Genomic DNA, 25,297 nt, shown 5'->3' on the forward strand with positions numbered 1-25,297 from the left:
CGTATTGATTTGTATTATACTATACAATATTGTAATGTACTATATAATATTGTATTGTACTGTATCGTATTGTACCGTACTGTATCTCATCGATTTGTATTATACTGTATTATACCATATTGTATTGTACTGTATCGTATTGATTTGTATTACACTATATAATATTGTATTGTACTGTATCGTATAGTATCATATCATACGATATCATATCATATTAGGGAACAGAGGGACAATATAACTACAGGATTAAGAAACTATTCAAGAGGGAGACATAACAGTTGTTGAGCAGAGAGATAATGAACTGCAGACAGATGGGATATAGACAGGAAGGAAATGTGTGAGTCACTGAATGTGAGAAACCCTATGAAACAAAAGACTGGCGAGTGTCCTCACCAAGTCTGGCGTAGAGCACCGACACGTCCTGCAGCACTTCGGCAGTTGGGATGGGAGATGATGAACAGATAAGTTCCAACAATCCGACATACTGCTTCATGTTGGGGCTGTCGTCCACATTCAGCAGCTAAACATAGAATATATAATCACAGACAGATGACTAGTGTCAGTAAGTTTAGTTGTAAGGTGTCAGCTCATCAAAACTTAAGACACAGCAAAGTGCAGACAGAGTAAAATCATTTGGAGCTTTATCCTGCTTTTATTAGGATTCAGGGGAGTTAACACTTCAGTAACCCCTAGCTAACGTTACCTGAGATAGCATCACACTACATCTGCTATTCCTCACACTATTGTTGCAACAAGTACAGTTATGTAAGCTAGAACAGAATAACAGGCACATTTTACCTCATATTAATAAGAGTAGGACTAACTAGCTCTACACTGCAATTAAAAAAAAAGAAGCAGTTTCTTTCTTTCTTCTGTCTTCTACTTGCATCATCAACTGGTAAGGGCGCTAACTTTTTACCTGAGAGCTTTAGCCTCAATCTTTTAGTTTATTACTTTGCAAATGTAGCAAACAAGTGTATATTTAAGACTCTTTTACAGGGTTCTCCTTTCAAAAAGGGATTGCTGAAAATATAAAAAGTCAGCTGGAGACATAGTTTTAAACTAACTTAATCAGCTAGCTAGCTAGAGCTAATAAAATCTAGAGCTAATGAAAGTTGTAATTTCAGCTATCGAGAAATTAGAGTGGTATTATTGCCACCGTTATCACCGCAAACTACTGACGTGCCAAAAATTAAGAGAAGGTTTGATGTAGCAACATCAACTAACAATCAACACTTCGCAAACAATCAAATTAAACTGTTTAATGAGTTTACGAAACATTTTATACATGCTAACGAAAACAGAGAGACAGATTTCTGGTAAAACAGTAATAGAGCAGCATACTCTCATGAAGAAGTCTTTCATGCCTTCCAGCGGGTGGTAGAAAGGCGCCAGAACTTTTGGCTCCTGGAAGGGGCTGTCCGATCCATGAGTCAGCTGTTTGTAGCGCTGGAACATTGACGTCGGGTCACTCCAGCAAACCTCCTTCAGGTGGTAGAAGCGCCCAGAACACCAGCCATCGTTACGCCTGGGGAGGCAAAGTATGATTTGAGTACTCAGGTGTTTAAAGACATAAACCGCGAACAGTGTGCTGATACAGCTGACGACATACCTGTTGTACTCTATGAATACGGCGGGAGTATGCTGGAACAGCTCCTTCAGGCTGCTCTGGGGACAGTTGGTATGCAGATAGGTGTAGACGTTGTGAATGTGCTGAACTGTGGAGGTGAAATTCGCCCCCTCTGACTCATCCTCAGCTAGTCTCTGCTCCGGGTCATCTGATTGTGGTCTGACACACCACTCCTTCAGGTAGTTAATCAGAGCATCTACCGAGATGGTTTGTCTCATTCCTAAAAGACAGGAAAGACAGTGATGGACAAACTGTCTTTTTTTGATTGACTGATTTGAAATAACCTGCAGCAAATACAGGATCACCAATAACCACAACTAAAACTACTGTATGGACAACAGAGATCTACACCATAGAGGACACATTCTTACCTAGGGCTCTGCTGAACTCGCTGGGGTCCATGTCCACATAAAAGACATGCGTCCCCAGCAGTCTGGAGATATCAGGTGAGGTCAGGTAGACTGAGTTTGGACAGAGGTACTTTCTCTCTAACTTTTGCACTTCCAGCAGGCGATAGGCTGGCACCCACTCAAGACGACACAAGTAGTGGTAGAAGGAGGACTTGGTCTTTCTGGTAGGTCGTCCATCACTGTCAATCACCTGGGCTGTGAGGTACTGAGAGTAGCAATGTCTAGAAGGATGGGAAAGGTTATGGTGAGTAATGGTTTTCAATTATTGAGCATTATCTGCACATAGACATAGATTTGATATAGCATCAGATGACTTAGTGATCATGTGATTACAATGCATGGATGACGACCTCTTCATCTGTGGCTCAGTGATCTTGGTGCTACTTATGACAGCTCGAGAAAGTGGTACAACTGTGTGACCTACATTCCTCTATACAGCATGTGATTAATGGTTAGAGTTCAATGTAGTGAGAAATTCTTATCTACGCTCCAGAGAAAAATCAACTTGCCAGTGCACTAGATAGATAGACAATTTCGCTCCATGTGTGTCGAGCTTCTATATATTTTTTTTACCTCCTTACCTGAGCTGCCGTCCTCTACTATAACAGTAACTCACAAGATGAGGCAGAGGTAAGAGCAACAAAATCCAGATTTATTAATCCCCCACACTGATCTCTCTGGCGATGTCCAACCCAAACAAAAAGGTTGACGTGTCACCGCTTTTCGCTCACATTTAACTGTCAAACAATGCCCCCACTTTACCCCAGTAATCACTTAATGGCCACAGTAGAATGGATGGGAATTTCTACCTGACCCTGTCTAACCCCAAAGCCATTATCTTCTTTGACTAAGCCATTATTTTTGGCCATTAGGTTTCCGAAACATGGCACCCGATGAATGCACCTGCTTGTCAAATGGGACAACATTCAGCAGACAGAATGTGACACAGGAGGATAAATATGTGGGTTGGTGTTTACCCAGTATCCCAGTTGGTCGACAGAAGTTCCAGCAAGGTCATTCTCTGCTGCAGGATGCCAGGGCCCTGCACCTGGGCTGTGGCCAGGGCATGAAACTCCTCGCAGGGGTAGTCATCGATCACACAGTCCTCTCCTGGATTTTGGTACCATGTTGTACTTTCCATTGACCAGGGGCTGGAGGCCTGGAGGGGGAGTGGGGAAAAAGACAGAGAGGAGTACAGCTTTAACAAAACACATCCAGTAACTGAACTGCTTAGGACATACCATTGAAGTACTGGTTTACAATTATCCAAGTCTGTCTTAAAACAACAGTCACCCTGGATGAACATTGAAACAGGTTTAGGTGATGGGGAACACAATCCACAGTTCTCCTTGTATGCAAAAATACATTTAAAAGTTTATTTGAAGCTAATATGAATCTTTTTAGTGCCAAAATCTCTCTTTATGTTACTATACTTCCACCACAGCTCAACAGGACAACACAAAGAGAGAATTTGATGCTAAAAAGACTGTAAATGAGGCAGATATCCACTTGATATGACTAACTCAGACTGATGAAGCCTCATATAAGCCTTCAGATTTAATTGCATTTGTGTACAAAATGACTGTGTGGACACTCTGTGGATCATCACTTCCATTAAAAGCACATTTGAAGAGGATCTTTTAATAGCTAGTATGAGTAAGAGGAATGATTACAGTGAGGAAAAAGCTATTTCGCTGTTCATGTAGACATATGACTGTTGTTTTAAGACAGACTTGAAAAAGTGCGACCCTATCCTTAAAATCAAATGAGTTTTATCAAACACGTTAAGTTAACAGTGATATTAAACAGAGGAAAAGTAGCAAAACCTCACATTTGGGAAGCTGGAACCAGAGAATGATGATGTTTTTGTTGTGGATTAACTCACTGACTGAAATCTCACCCCATCATCCATTTACAAGCTATTCTGGAGCTGATCTGTTTAGTTTTTTTCTATCAACTAAATGGTACTAAATGGACCTTATGGCGAGACTGTTTTTCAAACTGCTGCTAGGAAGTCCAAGAATTAATCAATGGATTGTTTCAGAAATTCTTCCACTATTTTCATTATGTTTTGTAAAATTAGTTGTCTTTGTTGACTAAAACACAGTAATATCAATCCCAAATAAGAAGCTAGAAGTTGTGGTCTGCCATACCAAATAACTAACATGATTAAACTTCATTCTGCTTTTAGATTTGAAATAAACACGTAGTTTTACAGCTGATTCCATAATATCTACACCTGTCATGTACATTTTATATCTCCTTTAAGCAGGAATAGTAAAACTATCATCTTTCCCATCTTGCGTGACAGCAGCATCAGTCTCACAGTGACCGACGGTGTCATAACAAATCCACACACTATCCCTTGTAGCTGAGGCTTAAACAGGCATCGGGAATGTGTGACCAGTGCGGCTTCAGCTCTGCCTGTGACACGTCCTGTCGGTCACTTGCTTTTTCTGCTCATCCCAAAGCGGCTATTGATCTCTGTAGTCTTAGTGTGACTCATAATGGTTAATATCTTCATCCTTTAATCACTACCTTATTCAACCTGATGAGTCATATTAAGTTTCTATTGTGGGGGAAGATTCTTTTCTGTGTCTGGTGTCCATGCAACTGGTAAATATTGTGTCCTTACACAACACATTCGTAGCCCTTTATTGTCCAGCTGTCCGGCTTTTTGTGCTAATATCGTAGTAATCTTGTAGCATTAGTTGAATGTGGTCGCTACATAACTGAGATAACAGCTCTCCTCCTCACCAGTTCATTTGCGGTGAGCGTTCGTCTCTCTTTGCGGATGATGAGGCCGTCTCTGACTCCCAGGCTGCTGAACAGTTCTCTCCATCCTGCTACATCGCCATCTGTCTGCACGTAGCAGGGACTCAGCAAAATCCAATTGTTGCCTGGGGTAAGGGGTGGGGGGGGCAGAAAGGTAGCAGTGTTAAGTGTTTATAGGAGGGAGAAACTGGTGAACAAACATGACTAAATGATGAGGAGGCCCATTACTTTTTTGACATGGATTAATATTTAAAACAATGTGAAACATTTGTATAATTAATTGAGTCTCGCAGGCAATCTGCTGCAATGATTTGTTGTTGCTTGAATCCGCTTTAAGAGCTACGGGAAGAAAATCACCTGCAGTAACTTTGTGCTTCTCAGTAAATCCAGACAGAAAACAAAAAGAAGAAGAAAAGTTGCTGTATGTAAGAACCAATCAGATTAATCAGAAATGCGTTCTTCTTTTTCAGAACCAATTTGTGGAATATATTAGAAAAAGAGCTGAACATTTATAACACACTACACATTAAAAAAATGCTTTCAAAATAAGATGATTTACAAATATAAAACTGAGGCAAAAAGGTTTGGTTTGTCAGGTTTGTTTCTAAAGGAGATGATTATTTAATTTATATGTGCATATGCGTTACATACATTTAAAAATGAGTGAAATAAACTAAACTAAATGAAACAATACTAAACTAAATAAAATGACGCGATATGTAACGAAACGAAACAACAAGTAACAAAACGACACTAACCGCTACGTAACAAAAACAACACTTAACGTAACGAAACGACACTAAACGTAACGTGACAAAACGACACTTAACGTAACGAAACGACACTACACATAACGTGACAAAACGACACTTAACGTAACGAAACAACACTAAACGTAAAGTGACAAAACGACACGTAACGAAACGACACTACATGTAACGTGACAAAACGACACTTAACGTAACGAAACGACACTAAACGTGACGTGACAAAACAACACTAAACTTAACGTGATGAAACCGCACTAAACGAAGCAACACAAAACGAAATGAAGCGAAACAATATTAAACGAAAAGTAATGAAACGAAACGATACAAAACTAAACCACTTGCAGTAACAATACCAGTGATGTTAGACTGACACTTGTCTTTGTCATTAATTCATTTGCTAATATTGCCTGTAGTAACCTAAAAAAAATGATATCAGAGTTAATACATTTTTTTTTTTTTTTTTTTTTTTACAGTAAATCAAAGTCAAGTCTCACACATTACACTGTGTACGTCATACACTAACTTTAACTGACTTGAAATTATTTCACATTGTAAAACAAAAGCTTTTCCTGTAATGTCATTTTCCAGCAGCTAAATGACTTATTATGATGAGACATCACTTTAAAGTGGCGTATTTAGTGTTTACTGTATTAAAGTATAGAATATAGTATTAGTAGTGGTAGTAGTAGTATTAATATGGTGCAAGTGCAAATTATTCCGATATAATTTATGGCTGAATTTATATTTAGATGCTTCAGTGTGAAATGTGCAGTTGTATTATGCTGAAAATGTAAGTGTTTAATGAGTATAGTTATTGGCATATATGCAACATGACCAGGGGAGCAATAGCATTATCGTGTTGATAATAATAATATTGCTACAAATGTGTAAACATTTTTCCAATTTTTTTCTTTAAATGGGAAGAACGGTGATGATAAAAGTAGTTTATGTATTCAGCCCCTCTGCAGGCCGAGTGTTCTGATCCATTTTCCATGACATGTTGTCCACTCCACTCCCACTTATATAACACACACTCACTCTACCAGCTCTGTTCAATACTCCCAGGCATTTTGTGCTTTCTTTAACCCTAACAATGGAAGCAAAACCTCACATAGCATCACAGTCCACACATACACACACACACAGCTGATGTCCTAAAATGTCCTCAGGAGTCGAGGGGGATGCCAGCTGGGGACAGTCAGAAACAAGCCTTGGTGATTGTTGCGGATGTTTTAGCATTCTTTTTAGAGCCAATGTGGATACTGAACAATAGCTGGATAAGAACAAAGGATTCATATTCAACTGCATCAACCTTTTTACAGGTGTAGTATGTGTGTGCGTGTGCCTCTACTGAGAAGTCGTACCAGGCAGCTTCTCTGCTAGGTTGATGTTGCCGTACTCCTCAGAGTAGTGCACCCTGTCCAGCTGTGGGACCCGCAGTCCCTTGTTGGTGAGGACGGGTACTGCAGTGTCTGAGTACTCCCGGCTGGATGAGGAATGCTGCTTGATGAAAACCAAGTAACTCACCACCACCGCCTCAGGCTTTGACTGGTAGTCCAATCAGTGGGGAGGATGAGGTCAGAGGAGCAAGAGTAGGACAATAAGAGACATTCAAGTTAAACATGATGGGCTTGATTGTTTTTAATATTCCCCCCCCCCCCATTTTTACATAACACATTGAAAACTATTTTAGCTCAAATGTGCATGACATCATCTTAGTATTAATTTTGACACAGATGGACAGACACTGGAAGCAGTGCATGTACAGTGTGCTGCTGTACCTTCCATTTGTTGTTCTGTATTGAAGGGTAGATGTGCTGCTCCAGCAGCTCCTGAGGCTCCAGTTCATGAACGCCGAGTTTTCTCAGCAGCTCTCGAACCTGCTGACTCTCCAGAGGGTCCACACAGCTCAGCAGAGAGGGGTGGACCACGTTCACATCCTTGTACAGGGCAGACAAAGGTCCTGTATGCACACAGAGGCGACATAAGATTAAGAAACTTAGGGAACATAAGATTTCATGTGATTCCTTGTGAATCTGAATTAAATTTACTATAAAGATATAAAGATTCTTGGAATTTTAACACGCTAATACAATGTATATTGTGTATATGTATGTCTATATTTGATTTGATTAATACATGTTTGCAGTAGAGTATACTGAAAAGCAGCAGAATTTTACATCAATAAAACGTTACAAACAAAGAAAACACAAAATAAATGTTTCACATGGACATAAAACTAAATTTTTAAAAAAAGTGTTACGACAACGTTACAACATTGCTAAAAAAAAAGTGAATAGGGCTCAGATTGACATTAAGAATATGTGGGGCTCGGACTCTGATTTAAAACATATTCAAACTACACAGATGGCAATCTCAACACTTCATCGCCTGCTTCATAATTGTCTTTTAGGACAGTTGATTGAACAGTCTAACTGCTGTCTACAGAATTAATTATTATATCTGTATCTATATAATGACATACAGACATACACCTAAAAATGTGTAGCCAAAGAGCCTCCCGTGACCTATTTTTCTACAGGCAGGCATCTGAAAGAGCGTTTCCCCACTGATCTCTGTACTGCTCAATATTTCAGAAGAACACCATGTTTAACTCGGCCGCCTCTCTGAAGCTATCGCACACATCTCTGCACACTTGACTTCACCTTTAAGCACAGCTCCAGGTTTGTGTCGCACACTGAAACTCAAACTACACTCTGTGGCCTGAAACGCATCCTGAGTCGAGATGTGTATCATTTCCTGTCTGCTTTCAAACCATTTGTTTATTTCTTTCTTCATTTTGTGTTTTCAGAGACAGAAGGGTCACATATACTTGAAAATGGCAAGTTTTCAGGCCTGAACGCGCTTACAGAGAATTTGTGATACTTTAGCTTTCTCCATTTTGCATAACTGCTGCTCCATACTTATTTTAAGATATATACAAGTGATTTAGTGTTGCATTTCTATAAAATTGGGGCACTCAGAGATTAAAAAAGAATGGCTCCAAAAAATCCTTCATTTCTCAGCTTGCATCTTTCATTAGACCCTCCCTGCATGCTAAATGCTGCATGCTGCCAAGTTTATTACAGTATGCAAGTTAGTTTCTGTGAAGACTATGTAATCCTTAATTCAAAGCAAAGGTAAACTTGCTTCTCCAGAGTCACAGAGGTTTGCAGTCCTTACATTGAGTAAACTTAATTAGCGTAAAATATTTCTCCTTAAAATATTAATTTAGTGATGAAACAATCTCTTCATCATAGTTGGAAGAAATGGACAACTATTTTAATATTCAGTTAATTGTTTGGTTGTTTGTTTTATTTCATTATTCGTCAAACAGCAGAACTAAGAGTGTACAGTCATGCTAGCATCTCTGTGACAATGTGCTGACTCACGGCAGTGTTTTAAACTAAATGCTAACGTTAGCATAACAAGCTCGCAATGGCAATGCTAACAGGTTTTCGTTTTGACCATTTTAGTTGAGCTTGTTAGCATGCTAACATTTTTTAAATTAGCACTAAACACAAAGTACAGTTGAGCTCGATGCGAATGCCAAAGTTTTGCTGGTATTTGGTCTAAAAAGAAAAATGGTGGACAAATTAGAACACTGACCTGATATAGTAGGTCAAAAAGTCACTGATAGTAAAAGAGTTGAGAGTTGTTGCAGTCTATTCTGAGGGGATTATGAATATTTTAACACAATGTCATGGCAGTGCATCCAGCAGTACAAATATATCAGTGTGGAGCAAAGTGATGGACCAACCAAACTACACTGTTAGCGCTAGAATTATGCTGCTAATGTGGCTAAAACATTTATACATACATATAATAAAGAAATTATTACAGCATTTCAAATGTGAGGGTTTTTGCTTTCTGTTTTATATTACTGTAAATTGAATATATTTGTAATTTAGGCTGTTGTTTAGACAAAAGAAACATTGTTAAGATGCCACCTTAGGCTGTGAGAAACTGTGATGGCCATTTCCCCTTTTTTCTGATATTTAACAACCAAATGATAAATCCATTGATTTAGATTAACAGACGAATCAATACAGAAAAAACTCATTAGTGCCAGCCCTATATTTGATGAACAAATACCACTGAATTAACACAGACATTAGAGTAAGTTAATAATGAACTGCACTGTATTTGCCTGACCGGATTTTCTGATTTCTGATGCTCTTGTGAAGCAGTGGAGTGAGATGATAAACGAGGTAGAACAATAAAAGAGGGTAAAGCAGAACCAATTCTGAGTCCTATAAAATCATTTTGTGCTGCTTATAAAGACACCAAAACACTGACACTACATCATTATTAAATCCAGCCAACTGCAGTGGTGAGATGCTTACATCAGAGTGTGGAAATCAATTATTCATGCCTGCCATTCTAAACCTTTTCTTTGGCTACAGTTTTTGAATGCGATGACGCACAACACCGGTGGCTTCTGTGTGTGTGTGTGTGTGTGTGTGTGTGTGTGTGTGTGCGCATGTTCTGATGTGAGTGTTTTGCTTATTCTTAGAGAGAGGTGATGCCTGTCATACACCTACGACTCTGCCCCGACTGTCTGTGAAGATGCTGACTTCTAAAAAGGACAGAAGCAGCTGTTGACGCAGGTCCTTTCAGAGACAAACACAGCCTCTGTTTCTGTAACAAGAAAGTTTGAGTCCGCTCTGCAGCCTGAGTTACACTGTCAGAGTATCTTCAGTGAAAAGAATACCAGGTAATTCAAAGTGCTATTTATATGTATACTGTTATGTATCACCATCATTCTCAGCCTCTGCAAGTATTTCACTGCTGAGCTTTCGGAGCACAGATGGAGAGCTGTGCATGTTCACCTCTCACCATCACCAGGGTGATACATATTTATATGTTTTTAGTTTCCTACATCAGTTTATCACATTTTTGGAAACTGGAAACCTGTGAAACTGTACTGGCCTATATTCAGACTGCCTGGATTTTATTCCATATGCGCTTGACAACATTTCATCCACTAATGGGCTACCTCAGGTGAAGGTGAGGGTGTGAGTACATTTGCATGTTGGACCTATTTTTAATGATGATGTAGCGTTCTTGGTGAGTTATCATATCCAACAGAACCTGTGTCCCAAGCTATGAAAAGAAAAACTGTATTGAACTATTGTTTTCCTTTAAAAGTATAGATGCAGGTGTACTCACATCCTTGCCTTTAACTCAGGGGGGAATATATTATTATAATACTGTAGAATAATATATTCTTGCAATAAAAAAGTTGAATAAATAGTTTCAGAATACACTGAAGTTATATAATTACCAGTCTGAGCCACGGATTTCTTTTTCTTGGTCTTGTTTTCCTCCATTGGAAAGAACACTCCCTCCCCATTCAGTGCCACCAAACGTCCGTCAGCCAGAGGGATTATGGGTAGATCCTTTAGACTCTGCAAGATGGAGTCCACCTCTCCATAGCCCTGCTCCATGGCTCGGAAGTTACAAACCAGCAGCCTAGCTAGCTGATGCAGTCCACCCTCTAGAAGACAGACAGAGGCTTGGTGTCAGTCACTGTAATGTATATTTTATTAAATGAAAATGAGTCAGGTTTTAAATGTTACAACATAAAAATCCATGAGTAGCTGTGTCAGGATGAGGGTAGCCTTTCAGTGCACTGATTAATTAATCAATATCCATATTGCTTTGATGAGCAATTTGAGTGATTATTCTAAAACGTGGTTTCCAACCATGCTGTTTCACACAGAAATAATGTTAATGAGGCAAATTGTAGTAGCATTTATAGTCACTTTACTGTGTTCATATATGATATAGGTCATTTTTCCTCATTAATTCACAATATTATACAGCAAAGTACACCAAAATCTATATACCAGATACATCTATATGCTAGATACAAAAGCATCCATGTTTCTATCTTTCATTTTCCCTGTTTTATGTGTTCTACATCTCCACAGACCCCTTCATGGTAACATATGCACCCTCATAATAAATCCAAAGTCATCACTGCATAACAGCTCCTGTGTTTTTACAGTGAACACACACCATGTAACCTGTAATGCCCCCTGATGAACACACCTGAATGGATGCTTCCCGCTCTCATCAGTTCCTTGGCCATGGCTGTGGTTACCGTAGTAACGTCGGATCCCCTCAGGTATCGGACCCCCAGGTGAGAGAGCAGGGAGGTGGGCGGGGCGGGACTCAGCCCGGGATGGAGATAGGACAGAGACAGATGCCTTTCGAGCTCGTCTCCTCCAATCACGTCTCGGATCACGGTGTCCTGACAGACGGCCACTTGGGACGGCAGCTTGTACACAACCTTACCATCTGGGAGAGAGAGCAGGGACTTCCATAATGTGGCTGACACAGACACAGTGCAGCTATTTACATCAAGTGCTTTTGGCCAATTTTCACATGTTGGCAGGATATGAGCGACAAACACAAACTGCAGACTAGACACACATTAACTGAGAGTGACATAAAGTTTTATAGTCACTAACTACATAGAAAGAGGTGCCTTTTTGCTTTCTAGTTCAATGCTTTAAACCTTTAATGTTTTTTAAAGTTAAATACCTGAGCTGAGTGTAGGCAGGAAGGCCTTGCCCTTGAGCAGCTGAATAATCTGCCCGGCAACAGGCTTGAAGAAGTCCAGCACTTCGTCAGGGAGGGGGATAAACTGCAGGAACTGGCAGAGGCCCTTCATCCCTCTGAACTCTGGATGGTTCTGGAACAAAGAGCACATCTGACATTAGTAGATTCAAAGAAAAAAACAACAGTCAAGGCCTAGTTCTCATGACTTTAGTATGTTATTCATGAGCCATGATTCACCTTAACTGCAAGAGAGTGAGACCTTTGTTTGAAACAGGCTTATATAAGATTTAGAGATAGGTCTGTGTTTTTAATATTCAACCATTTTTCAGTAATCTCCCTGTTTTAATTTGCTGTTACTGCTGTTTCCTAATAATGCAACAACTCAACACTTCCTCCATGTTCACCCGTTGTCTTCATAAAGTCTGCTGTTGTAAGACTGTAACTAATTGTATGAATCTGAATTCCTTGCAGTGATTGTTTAAATTTATATTCCTCAGCTCATCTTACAGTGAACACTTCCATGGCCTGGAGGAAGAGTTGTGGGATCTCAGATCGAAGCCACTGGTTCCACGAGCTGTCTCTGTCAACATCCTCCCGAGAAGAAGGGATGTCAAAGTCACCTAGGAGAAGAAATGAGTTTAAGTATGAGTGCAGACAAAGTGCGTGTCATCAATTAGGGCGCTCTAATGTCTTAAGTGCTATTTCACCTTGGATGATAAAGCGGAAGCCAAAACTGCGAAGGGGCAGGTAGGCGAAGACGGGCTGTTTCTCAGGCTGGCACACGATCTCACTTCCTGTGTCGTTAGTGCCGAGCTGGAAAGCCAGGGCGAGCTCGGTCGACTCGACGTCCCCTTTGATCTTTTGGGGGGGGGGAGGGAATAATCAGTGTCGACACAGATACACAGCAACTCTCAGAAAAATCTGACTTCTTAACGCTGCGGCTGTCAGAAAACAGATCAAATATGAACTGGGGCGCAGAGCGTGTCAGTTCTTCTGTTACATAACCTAACTGCAGGTAACATATAGCTGCCGCTGGGAGAAGAGAGAGACATCTGCAGAAGAAAGAGTAGCAGGGATCGTAGAGCAGTTTGAGCCTGACAGATGATAAGAATCTGTTTGGTGTTTATGTGCTCCTGGATCTTTTTTTTTTGTTATATATACTTGATGGATGTCGGAACCAAAATCCCTTCCTAATGAGTTGAGTTTTCCGGCTAGAAGCAGACTTTTAGGGAGGAACATTTGCGTGTCAGAGAAATGCTGCAGTAAATTTTAATCATTCCCCAGGAGTGACGGAATGAAGAAAGAGACGTCAACTTCTGAAATTTCCAGATATGATAACGGTGACAGTTTCGAAACGAGAGACATTTTGCGTTACCTTCTTGGGCTGCAGAGTGGTTTTAACGACAAGCCAGCGTTCGATGCCCTCCGTGTGCTCCACCTCTAACACGTTGTGGCTCAGGTCTTTACGAGTCATTGTCACGTGACGCTTCTCGCTCTGCAGGGAAACAAGCGATTCTTAATGTTTGTTTTGCTTATTTGCACCTGCGGGAATGACTTTCGAAAAAAACTGCGAATACACGAAACCTGATTGTAGATGGTGATGGAGCGCAGGCGGTGCAGGAAGAGCAGCAGGGAGGGGTGCACGTCGTGGAACAGGTTGCGGGTCTGATGGCTCTCGGAGCGCAGAGGGAGGGAGATCTTGGTGGTCCAGCTGAGGAGAGAAACACGAGAGAACAAATGTACTGTTGCTCTAACGTGACAAACACACTGTTGCTTTAAAAATAGATACATCAGTGGGTTTCTTCTTCTTCTGCTCTGCCGAGACATCTCCAGAGGCTGTTATGGAATACAAACTACTAAAGCGTAAATATGCTGAATGTGTCATTGCTCTACAAAATGTTAGCAGGCAGCTCTGAGAGTCACATATTTAATAATATTTATTCTTTTACCATTTATTCCTTCAGACACTTGGGATGTATTAATATTGCTGTCATGTAGGAGACACTTTCACATTTATACCGTTAGCTACTGTAGTTGCTACAAATATATCAAATATATATGAAAATGATGGAAAGACTTGTGAATTCTGAAATATGATGTGTGTTCTAACCTTTGCTGGTTAAAGTCCTTCAGCTGTGCTTCCAGAGGCTTCTCATCTTCAGTCCAGTGGGGGAGGATGTATCCCATGGGGCCGCAGGTCTTGTTGAAGTACAGATGGAAGCCATTGGAGTGAATCTCAGGACAGTCTGTGACTTTAAACACAGACTTGAAACCAATGCCCTTTTGTCCTGTGAAACAAAATCAGCATCATTAAATAACCCATGATATTTCTTTTTAGTAGTGACTCCTTTTCAATTGCTGTGACAAATAACAGGAATAAGATGTTCGAATACCAGGTTCATACGAATTCAAGTCATAAAATCATATGCATACTGACCGATGTATCCATATTTGTGTTTGCCCTTGGTGCTGCGACCCACATCACAAATGGCCCTGATGTTCTTCTCCTGGAAGCCGGTTTCATTGTTGAGAACAGTGATGCAGTCCTTCTCCACCACGAACGCCAGCGCCGGAACGACACCAGCCTCTGATGGGTAACTGTTGTCATCAGCATTCTACAATAGGGAAATATGAGAATAGAGTTCGACATAGTTAGAAATATTTCAAATTAAACTGTAACCCCTTTAAATTCAGAAGTGTCATCTTTATTCTAATCACGAAATCACAGCTGCTTTTGTTTTTTTTAACGGAATACTTGGAATGATCCTTCACAAATATTTAACCATCTTAATAAATATGGGTAAATAAATACAGCAAAGATGAAAAGTAAAGGTGTTGACGTGGTGTAAATGTAATAAAACCCACTTGAATGAGCTCCAGGACAAAGTGAGTGTCTTTGCTGTAGAGTTCGGTGGACAGGCGGTCCAAGCTTCGTCCCAGCCTGTCTTGTTGGACCTTCATCAGCTTCTGGCCTGCGGCATTCAGTTCAACACCGATTCCAAACTCGTTTTTCCTGTGACAGACAATAAATGAGAAGAAACAGAAGAAAGAAAAAAAAGATTAACTTTACTTTTGGGAGCGAAGTAGTGCATGGCAAAATGTAGCTAACGTCACTTTTTAGGGCTAATGTAACTCATTTTTAGCTAACGAAACGGAACTAACATCTTTTTTTTTGGCTAATGTAACTGATGGTAACATTGCGGAGAATGGTTACAAACCTGATCTCCTCAATCAAGGCTCTATGAACATCTAATGTGGTCTCTGATTGGCAGCCTGCAGTCTCATTTTCGTTAGAATCAGACAGTTCTGACTGTTCTTCACTCTGTCCTCCTTCAACTTCGCTGCTGACGTCTGATGTCTCTCCGTTAGGCACTGAGGCAAACTCATACAGCTCCTCTCCATCCTCTTCCTCCTCCGCTTCTTCTTCATGCTCACCGTTGACTACAAGAAAATAGAAAGATAGATAAGAAAGATGGAAGCTGACAAAAGCATTAAGACAGACAATTTACATTTTGCTGAACTACTTTGAATTACCTTGCTGTAGGCTGTGGTTGAGTTGGGAGGAGGCAAAGCTGGTGTCCATGATGTTATCCTCCAAATACTCGTCTTCACTCATGTTCAGAGCTGACAGACTGCTGCTCTCAGAATCCATCAGGTTAGACTGAAATCACAAAAATAAGAGAGCGTTAGAAGCCAAGTTCGCCAGGACCAGAAGACAAACAAGAAGAGAGGAACATGACAGTAAATATGACATGGCTACTCATTATACTGTAAATTCTCTAATAGTACATTTTGTTAAGCTCTCAAAATAAAACTTTATACTTCCTCCTGAGTTTTCCCAATAAATGTTTTGCAGGGTTCCCTTTTTGTGAAACAAATCAGGAAGCGTTGAATTGGCTGAACATCAATCAGGAGTGCAACAAAAAGGAAGCGACTGGAAACAAGTAGGTTTTAAAAAACAAAGAGAAACTTAGAACCGTGGTGAGTTTAACATGACAGTTGATGGGATTAATGCTGGTGAAATAAGCATTATACCAAATTAATAATGTGCGTTTATGAAGTAAGCTACATGTAATTCCACCCTAATCAATTGTTTTTTGCCCGTGCTTTATTAGCTACCTGCCTTTATTTGAATATCACCTTTTATATGAGAATTTATTTCCATATTTCTCTATACTGCCAACGTGTCTCTTTAGTATTTAATGACCATATATGAAACTTAAAAGTAATTTTTCATACTGTTAGAAAAGCTTCACTTTGCTATAACTCTGAAAAATAACCTTGAACAGTATGACCTGATGTCTTTTGGTGGTTGAAAGGGATGGAATTAACTGTAGCCCACTTCATCAACTCACATTGTTAATTTGGTATAATGTCTGTTTCACCAGCATTAATCCTATCAACAGTCAGGGTTAAACTCACCACTCACCCGTTCCTGTAAGTGTTGTATGGTTGTGGCAGTGCTGTCATTGCATTGCCCAGAGATTACTTGTCAGTTTCACTGGGGCCAATTCTTTGACTGGTTTTTGTTTGTATTAAGTTGAACTTTCTGTAAGTGGTGCTATATTATTATTACTCTTCGTTTAGCCACAATGGTAAGTATGGCTCATCTTTATTCCACTGATGCTGGAGCTCAAAATGTAAAAGACTCCCTATGAATCAGACTTTTATGTCATCAACAGATATCGTCAACAACTGTATACAGAGTTTTCAGTTCACAGTTTGAAATATGACTCGTCCAGTCTGATCTGAGCACTGCTTTTTATTTTCGGACTTGTATTCTGACCTTGATATGGTCCACAGGTGCTGTTGTGTGCACACTGATGTGTTGGATCTGTGGCGAGGTCAGCTTTTTCTGATAGTCTTTGATCCAGTCCGTGATGCCCATGACGATGCCGAGTCGGTGCAGGCAGTTCATGTGCCTCGGGTCGGACTGGGCCACGGCCATCAGGACCTGTTTGGACTTGGCCTGGCCCAAGACGCGGGAGAAAGGCTCCAAAAACACCTGGAGATCACATTCAAGAACATAAACAGCATTTCTTAATCAGAGCTACCACAGAAACACACTTCTTTTTAGATTTTGGTCATGCAAACTATGTTGTAGTGAGTCTATAATGACCAACAATTCAAGAAGCCGCTGCATCTATCTTGCCAGACTGGCTTGCTGGAAAAATCAGTGGTTGGCATGACAACTGGAAGACTGATATCAACCACCTCCTCAGCAATTTAGGTTTAGCAGATTCAATTCACAGGCTAAATCTGCCCACTCCTTTGGTCGTGGAAACACTGAAATGTTGCTTTTTTTGTTTGTTTGTTTGTGAAAAGCTGTGCACCATCTGTTTGTCAGAGAAGAATGTTTCCTAATTACACAGTCTGAGCCCTGACACTTTTAAAGAAATGAGCGCAAAAACATCATTATCTATAGAGTCCAAGCATAAATAGCTTGGTTTCTGGATAGCTGGATGTAACGGCTAATGATGCTATCCGCCTACTGGTTTCCGAGCTGAGCCTAAATGCGTAGATTATTAAAAGCACCAATTAGATTGCAAGTAGATGAGGGTGGCTCCAGGATATCAGAGCTAGAATTATTATTTTCCTGTCGAGCCTTTTTTAAGCAGCTGTGGGATGAATTTAACAACATCCACTTCTAGGACTATCTGTCCTTGCTGTCGACTTCTCACCAGAAATAATGCAAAGGACATGATTTCATCCTGTGATCTACACAAGGAAGGCCGTGCCACTGACCTGCTGCAGAAGAGCTTGGCATGTTCTGGTGGGGATTCGCGTCAAACACCCTAAAAGGAATTTGGCCACCGTGCTGTAACACGACACGTCCTCATCAGCCCGGGACAAATCTAAAGAAGACAAACTCTTATTTGTGAAATGAATTTCTGAAATAAATTTGAAAGGACTTTAATCTCGCAGCTCTGTCGCATCTCTACCTTCTTTTGCCACAGATGCCGCCAGGGAGCTCTGCATGTGATTGGCCAGAAGGGCTGTGGGAGCGTTGTCGATCCCGTCGGCGACCACCATGGATACGAGGTGGCCGGCTGTGCCGATGGGGTCGAGGGTCGAGGCGGCGTTGGAGAAATACTTGTCTCCTGTGTGCGTGGTGATCCTGAGCAGCAAACCTGGTGTCACTTCCAGAGCAGCCAAGCCTGTATCAGCTGTGTTGTGAGGAAACAAACAGTTAACAATACTGAATACTGAACATGAACAGCTGTAGTACACATTATCTATAATAGAAAGTCACCCTAACCTGCGTTTCTTTCGATGAAATCTTTGAGGGCACCATGAAGGGGTTTGAAGATGAGCTCCCATTGGCTCCACTGACTTAAATCTTCCAGCAGAGGGCAGGAGAGCAAGCTGGCCAGGGCCTGGCCCTTGGACATCTCACCTAGGCACCCTACTGACCCAATCCCACCTTCAGCACTGTTCATGGGAAGGATGTGAAAGACAAGAAGATCAGAGAGGAACAACTTATTGTGTAAAAGGAAGCAATTCTAGTGGATCTGCATTTTCCCAGTTACATCTCACAGCCCTTCAAAAACTACTGAAACATGACGTCCAATTTTACATCACATTTTCTACTCTTTTAACTCAACAGTTCTGGTCAGAAGTCTTAAAAGGACTTTATGGTCAACCCATCCATATATACTATAAGTACACAGTGAGGAAAAAAATTTAATTTCTCTAGGGCCAATGGTGCAACATTTAACTTGTGCAATTGGGCTGGCAACATAAAGTGCAAAGACAAGACAAAAAAGAGTAGGAACAACTCAAAACAGTGCAAGGACAAGTCAAAACTGTGGAAACAAGACAAAACAGTGTGGAAACAAGACAAAACAGTGTGGAAACAAGACAAAACAGTGTGGAAACAAGACAAAACAGGGCCAAAACAAGTCAAAACAGTGCACAGGCAAAGCAAATTGTGCTAAGACGAAACAAGAAGACAAAAAACTTCTGTGCAAAAACAAAAAAACTGTTCAGAAACAGTGCAAGGGACAAAAACTATAGTCAGTAGAAGGCTTTAAGATGTAAACGTGACTGAAGTGATTAACATTGACCAGACTTGCTGTAGTAAACTGGATGTTCTGTAAGTCCAATATGTGCATTTGTACCAGAATATAGTTCAGTCCATTGTTGGAATGGTTTGGGCCAGAGGGGCTCCAAATGATAATACACTGCTAACCTTGACTTGGCCTGTTTGGCAAACAGGGCTGATTCATAGAAGACTGGGCTCAGTCCTCCTCCAGCCAGATCTCTCTGGAGCTGGACAAGTCTGGCCAGCATCTGCAGAGTACCGTGGCCCAGGTCCCGACTGTCTCTGACCTTGTAGTGGGAACGCAGCACAGACTCAATGTGGGAGAGCTGAGAAAAGGAAGATGGGTGTTACCAATGTTCCTGAATATTTATATGAGAGACAATCTTTCCACTTTTCATGTGTTTTTGACTCACTTCATCTGGATCGGTGGAGGTTATGTTGCCGCACTGTTTGATGAACTCAAACACGTCTTGTCTGCTGGGTCTGAATCCACTGCCTGCAAGGTCCATGCTGCTGCTGCTCAGAATCAAAGAAGAACCCAGCGCGTCCTGCAGCAGCTACACACAACCCAGAGATATATATTACACACTAAAATAAACACTGGGATAAAAAACGGTAGAATAAAAATCTAACTCGTACCTGAATGTGTTTAACCAGGAAGTCCAAGAAGTTGCCTTGCTCTAAAGCCGGGAAGTCTTTGACCTGGAAGTGTTTGCTCAACTTCTTCTCCAGAGCGGCAATGTGGGCCAAAGTGATGGCCGAGTTGTTAGAGGACAGGTTGTCTTTCAGGTACTGCTTCACCTTGGCTGAGAGACACAGATATTATTATTAGAAGGCGTTAGATAAGCTGATATGTTTGCAGACGATACTCTTCTGTACATCCTGTACTGATACCTTCACTGGGCAGGGATGTGGCGGCTTTGTCCTCCTTTTTAGATTGTTGGTTGTTTTTGGGGGCCTTATCTTTGGGCACCAGGTCCTGTGGGACAGCCAGCGAGCCCCCACAGATTGCCAGCTGGAACAGAACCCTCGCCAGCCGGTCGCCTGACACCTGCACCAGGAAGCTCTGGATGTGCTGGAATGGAAATGATATAAAAGGATGTGTCAGATACGTGGTGATGATTGACATGACATTATAAATAACTGTTGACTTAAAATGAATAGACTGTGTTTTAAGTAACCTCAAGCTGAGGCATCAAATGTAATTGTTGTTAATTATTGTTATTCCAAGTTTTAGCTTTAAATAACATGTATCAGTTCAGCGCGAGTGTCCGTCTGTTTGTTTCACATGAATAAATAAATAAATATGAGCACTGCCACATTATAATAAGAAGAATAAGAAAAAAAGAAAGGAAAAAAGAAAAAAGAAAAAAAATGGAGACCAATGCACGAAAGAAAAAAAACAAGAGAAAATAAATACATGAAAAATAAGAGAAAAGGGTTTATTTAAAGTTAGAGTAAAAAACTAGTTTAAAATAGATTACAAAAAAGACAAAACAAAGGTAAAAATGAAATAAAAGACATGACTTTTAATACAAGAGAGACTAAAACTAAGTTAGAAAAAGAAATTTAAAAGACAAAAACAGATGAAGATAATAGTTATAGAATGATGATCAATATTAAAAACTTAGGATCAACTGGAATACTTTTAAAAATCATAATCTGCACTGTATCTTTTATCCCAAATAGAGTTTGATTTTACGGCATTGCCAACTACAGTGTAACAATGATCCCTTTACTTCACTGTTACTATTGTAAGGATTTCATTTTGCAGGAGTGACATAAGTTCACGTAACCCACATTACTTGTTTTGCATTTTTGCCCTTTTTCTGTCAATTAGGAATAATTAGTTACTTTCACAGTGCTGCATTTATGCTGACTAACTCTCTGTGTTAGCCTGGGACAGAGGTAGAAACGGACCTTTGTCACAGCATTTTTTATTTCCACAATCCTGGTGTGCATTTTTGATAAATAAAATATGTCCTATATTTATGTTTGCTTTTGCATTTTTCAGCTCCTCACTTCTAATTAACTTAAATCTAAAAGCTCTAGTTTACAATGATGTAGTAATTTAAACAATAATGTGCTTCAGATGATGATGGAAAATGAGCGGATAAACAGACGGAGGTGTTTATGATATCACGTTGACCTGAATGCTACTTTAACCATGATGGAAAATTCCCATAATATCACACACAGTGTAAAGATAATCCCAGAGCATGTACAAGTGGGTGGCCGTCAAGATGAGTTTCACCACAAATTTAATGTCTCACCAGTATTCATAAGTTAAAATGAACTTTTTTTTCTCTTTCTTGCGCCTTCATTAAGGATTAAGAGATTATGAAGGGTGACATTCTGTTAATGAGTTCAGAAGTGGAGAGCAGCTGCACAACTCCTTGTTCGTACTCTGTTATCAGCCTGCTGGCTCATGGTGGGAGGCTTAGTGGAATTAAAAGCCCGGCGCTCTAAAGCGGCAAATTAAGGACACAAAACTTGGGTGTCATTCCAAGAGCGTGACCGTTGAAGTCCCTATCAAGCAAAACTCTGCTACTGAGACAGCTCTTTGGATCTATCTGAGGAAGCATCGGATTCATAATTAGTCTGTCACCCACCTTGTTCATCTTGGGACTGAACACCCCTTCTGCGTTTGTGAAGACCGCCAGCGCCACCTCGGCTGCTGACATGGAGACGTACTTCTTCCTGAGGTCCAAGTTGCCCGCGGCCGAGAGGGAAGCGACGCCTTGCACCGGCTCCAGCACGGTCTTCTTGATCTTCCTCAGGCGTTCGTAGGTCTCCTCCTCCAGCTCTCTCTGGATGGCCTCCCTGGCCTGCTCCAAGATGGCGTGCTCGTTCCGACTCACCTTCATGAGGGTCTGGAAGGAACGGAGAATTAGTGTTAACAAGCACACACACATTGTTCATGTTGAGCTAGAAGTTTCGCAGTAAAAATGTCTGCCTTAAAAATGGAAATAAATGTGAAATAAAAACAAAATCTATATGTAAAATCTCATTCTACAAACCCGCTGGAACTCGCTATATGAACACTTGAAATTTGCTGTACACTGTGCTGTGTCTCAAATAGTGTACTTCTGTACTTACACTTAATATTTTGAGTGCACTGAGTTCATTGTGTTCACACTGAGAAGTGTGCGAAAATGCAGTGCACTATGATTACCCGGGTGATTCACTCAAAACTAGGGCCTGACCAATACTGGATTATAGGGGCTGATGCCGATACCGATATTAAGGAGCAAAAAAATACCGATATCAATATAACGGGTGATAATGTACAGAGTACATAAAGATATGTAATGGAGGCCATGATATTTAACAGTTTGACACTAAACTTTATTGTAGAAAATGACATCAGTGCTCTGAGACAGTAAACTTCTCTGGGGATTTAATGATTATAATTATAGCTATGAATAAAAAAACACACAGAACAGAAAAAACACATATATTGAACCTGAATTAAGAAAAAGGATAAAAATATACATATAATGCTGCCTATATAAATAAAAAAAAAAAAAAAATAAATAAACTGCACATATCAGACTATATTCACTGATATCGATATATCTGTGATAGGTCAATATCGGCTGATAATATCGGTTGGGCTCTACTCAAAACCGTCAAAAAGTTGACTGTGGAACTATGGACACTATGGAAATGGCAGTCAAGGACATTGGACTCAGGTTGAACATTGCTTATACATGTGTTTGTTGCACTGAGCACCACTATACTATTGTCACATATAAGCCATCAGTAAGTTTCTTGGGTTAATTTAGCAGTCTGTAATGATTTAGTACCATAAACATTGACAATTGATGACTGATTTGAGACACTTACCTGTCGCAATTTGCTCACTACACTAGTAAGTACAGAGTGTACACACAGAAGTGTGTGATTGAGACACAGCACTGTACTTGTGTCTAGTTTTATGTGTGTAACCATGTTATCCTGTACTGTGTTGTATTTAATAAACAGCTGTATTTGGTTTACCTCCTTTTTTTACTATTTTTTAAAACTATTTTAATCTCTTACTTTCACAAAAGCTCTTCAAGGGACAGGTGTTGCAAGTTAGCGTTGTTTCAGCCTGTCTGTGTATAGTGTATCTGTCCTTATTGAATAAACCATAATACTCATAATAATCCCTCCATTAATAACTCACTCTGACTGTTAGGAGGTCCTGACTCTTACCGATATGGGCAGCCCGACACTGTGTATCCTGATGCCCAGCTCGAAGGGAGACTCGCAGTTGTAGTGGTCTGACAGGTACTTCATGAACTCGGCCAGGTCTACTTTGGGCTTGCTCTGCTTCTTCCTAAAAATGCGCAGTTGCTAAAACAAAGAAAATACAGTACACACATTTAGGTGAAAACATTAGACTGAACTCGCATGCACAGAGCAACAGAGAGATTTGTGATTTGTGATTACAGTGTTGGTGTTTGGTGGCGTTTTTACATAATGTCAGGAGTTAAACGCTTCTCAGTTGTTGAAAAAACTGATTAAGAGAAGGGAAAATGAAAAAAATCTCCCTTGGACGTCTAATTTGTTGGGAGATTGACATGTTATTATTAGTTCAGAGATTAGTCGAGCTCAAACAAACTGTGACTTGGCAGTGACGCTGGATTTGTGACACATCTTTTACTGTCTATTGGGCACACATGTAACATTAAACAGCTTGTTGGAACAGCTAAATGATCCCTCTGATAAACACACACACTTATTCAGGTTTCATGTTAAATTAACAAAAACGAACCTTCCAATTGAGTTTCTTTTTTGGGGGGGCCAAGCTGATCCGTAATATATTTAGTTCAAGGTTGTGACGTAGGTTCAACAATTGCCATAGCAACCTCAGTCACGTGGAGTTGTGCTGTGTGGCGCCTTGAGGTCATTTGCATTATTTCACATGGCCTTCCTGGTTTCATTTGAATCTAACAGTAACACTATGCTGCCATAAACTGCAGCAGTATAAGTATGTTTGTGTACATTAAAAAGTGTTTGATTTTTTTTTTTTTTTTTCAAAAAAGGGACTATATATTATATAATATGTAGCTTTAAAGGCTAAATGAAGAGCAAAAAACATCATATACGATATAGTTAAATTGACTAAATCCCTGTTATTGGCCATTTGAGGCATACCTTTAAGATGTCTGCTGTCTCGATCTGGTGAATATCATCGTCCTTGGTGTTGCCGTCGATCTTGAACATGCGGTGGACGAGGGGGAGTTTGCAGAGGGGCCCCAAGTTCAGCTCTTCGTAGCGCTTCTTGTCCTTCAGGCCAGCCAGTGATTGGCCCAGCTCGTACAGGGTACAGATGGACGTCACCGCTTCAGTAGCCTGACAGAGAGAGGAAAAAGACCTCAATGGCAAACAAACTTCCAGATGAAAAGAAACAAGCTATTACAAGATTGCATGTTTGCCGACCTCTATGAACATGTTGATCTCTTTGACGAGATACTGGAGGTCTTTCAGAGCCTGAATCTTCCAGTGTTTTATCCTTGACGCCTCGAAGGAAGAAATCTGCATCAGCTTACACGCCCTGGATATCACCTGAGAGGTGTGGAAGGCAGTGAGAGGACAATGAGGAAATGACACAAGCTGCAGATTAACACATAACAACATATATAACTGATATAATGTCAAATCTATACTTGGAATCTTTTGATTGGATCCACCTTCCTCACCTACATTGTCTTCTACTACTTGCCCAGCATTTTCTCAGGTCATTTACTGAAAGTTCAACATGTCTGGTTGTTACATAACCTAATGGTCAATTAAGGCTACTGTTGGTTTAAACATTTATAGCAATGCCTCCTGAAGAAAGGACAGGCAGTCTGACATTTGACTGTTAGTGATAAATGGCTATTTTAAGAATATTATAGCTACGTCAACAGCATAAAAGCCTGGCTGAGCATATTCAGAGATACAGAAGTGCTTTCTTGTCAAGTTAGTTGAAAAAATTGCGATCAATATCATGTTTTTACACTGTATGATTAACAGCAGGCGCTATGCAGACAGTAAGAAAACACTAATTGTGGTTCAATGTGACTATTTTTCAGCCTAGTGTGACTAGCTGTCTGTTAATTTGCAA

At 40.4% G+C, this 25,297-nt stretch overlaps 1 protein-coding gene across 3 annotated transcripts in view; it reads right to left on the reverse strand.

Annotated features, from left to right (window-relative positions):
• Positions 1–25,297, reverse strand: part of wu:fj29h11 (uncharacterized) — a 42,637-nt gene that overhangs the window by 9,944 nt on the left and 7,396 nt on the right. For all 3 annotated transcript variants that reach the window (XM_062442907.1, XM_062442906.1, XM_062442908.1), the window contains 32 exons: positions 24,631–24,756; positions 24,346–24,543; positions 23,401–23,541; positions 21,813–22,073; positions 20,095–20,275; positions 19,840–20,006; positions 19,614–19,757; positions 19,348–19,526; positions 18,415–18,587; positions 18,098–18,322; positions 17,901–18,010; positions 16,942–17,160; positions 15,690–15,816; positions 15,374–15,596; positions 15,021–15,168; positions 14,593–14,770; positions 14,266–14,443; positions 13,740–13,866; positions 13,531–13,650; positions 12,863–13,013; positions 12,663–12,775; positions 12,138–12,288; positions 11,643–11,891; positions 10,873–11,085; positions 7,367–7,548; positions 6,950–7,133; positions 4,798–4,940; positions 3,018–3,199; positions 2,002–2,261; positions 1,613–1,850; positions 1,345–1,528; positions 394–520 (listed from right to left, as the gene is read on the reverse strand). In XM_062442907.1, coding sequence (XP_062298891.1) covers positions 394–520; positions 1,345–1,528; positions 1,613–1,850; positions 2,002–2,261; positions 3,018–3,199; positions 4,798–4,940; positions 6,950–7,133; positions 7,367–7,548; positions 10,873–11,085; positions 11,643–11,891; positions 12,138–12,288; positions 12,663–12,775; positions 12,863–13,013; positions 13,531–13,650; positions 13,740–13,866; positions 14,266–14,443; positions 14,593–14,770; positions 15,021–15,168; positions 15,374–15,596; positions 15,690–15,816; positions 16,942–17,160; positions 17,901–18,010; positions 18,098–18,322; positions 18,415–18,587; positions 19,348–19,526; positions 19,614–19,757; positions 19,840–20,006; positions 20,095–20,275; positions 21,813–22,073; positions 23,401–23,541; positions 24,346–24,543; positions 24,631–24,756 — 5,602 coding nt within the window. The remainder of the gene's footprint in view (positions 1–393; positions 521–1,344; positions 1,529–1,612; positions 1,851–2,001; positions 2,262–3,017; positions 3,200–4,797; positions 4,941–6,949; positions 7,134–7,366; positions 7,549–10,872; positions 11,086–11,642; positions 11,892–12,137; positions 12,289–12,662; positions 12,776–12,862; positions 13,014–13,530; positions 13,651–13,739; positions 13,867–14,265; positions 14,444–14,592; positions 14,771–15,020; positions 15,169–15,373; positions 15,597–15,689; positions 15,817–16,941; positions 17,161–17,900; positions 18,011–18,097; positions 18,323–18,414; positions 18,588–19,347; positions 19,527–19,613; positions 19,758–19,839; positions 20,007–20,094; positions 20,276–21,812; positions 22,074–23,400; positions 23,542–24,345; positions 24,544–24,630; positions 24,757–25,297) is intronic.

The sequence above is a fragment of the Scomber scombrus genome, chromosome 21, assembly GCF_963691925.1.
Source record: "Scomber scombrus chromosome 21, fScoSco1.1, whole genome shotgun sequence".
Classification (NCBI taxonomy): domain Eukaryota; kingdom Metazoa; phylum Chordata; class Actinopteri; order Scombriformes; family Scombridae; genus Scomber; species Scomber scombrus.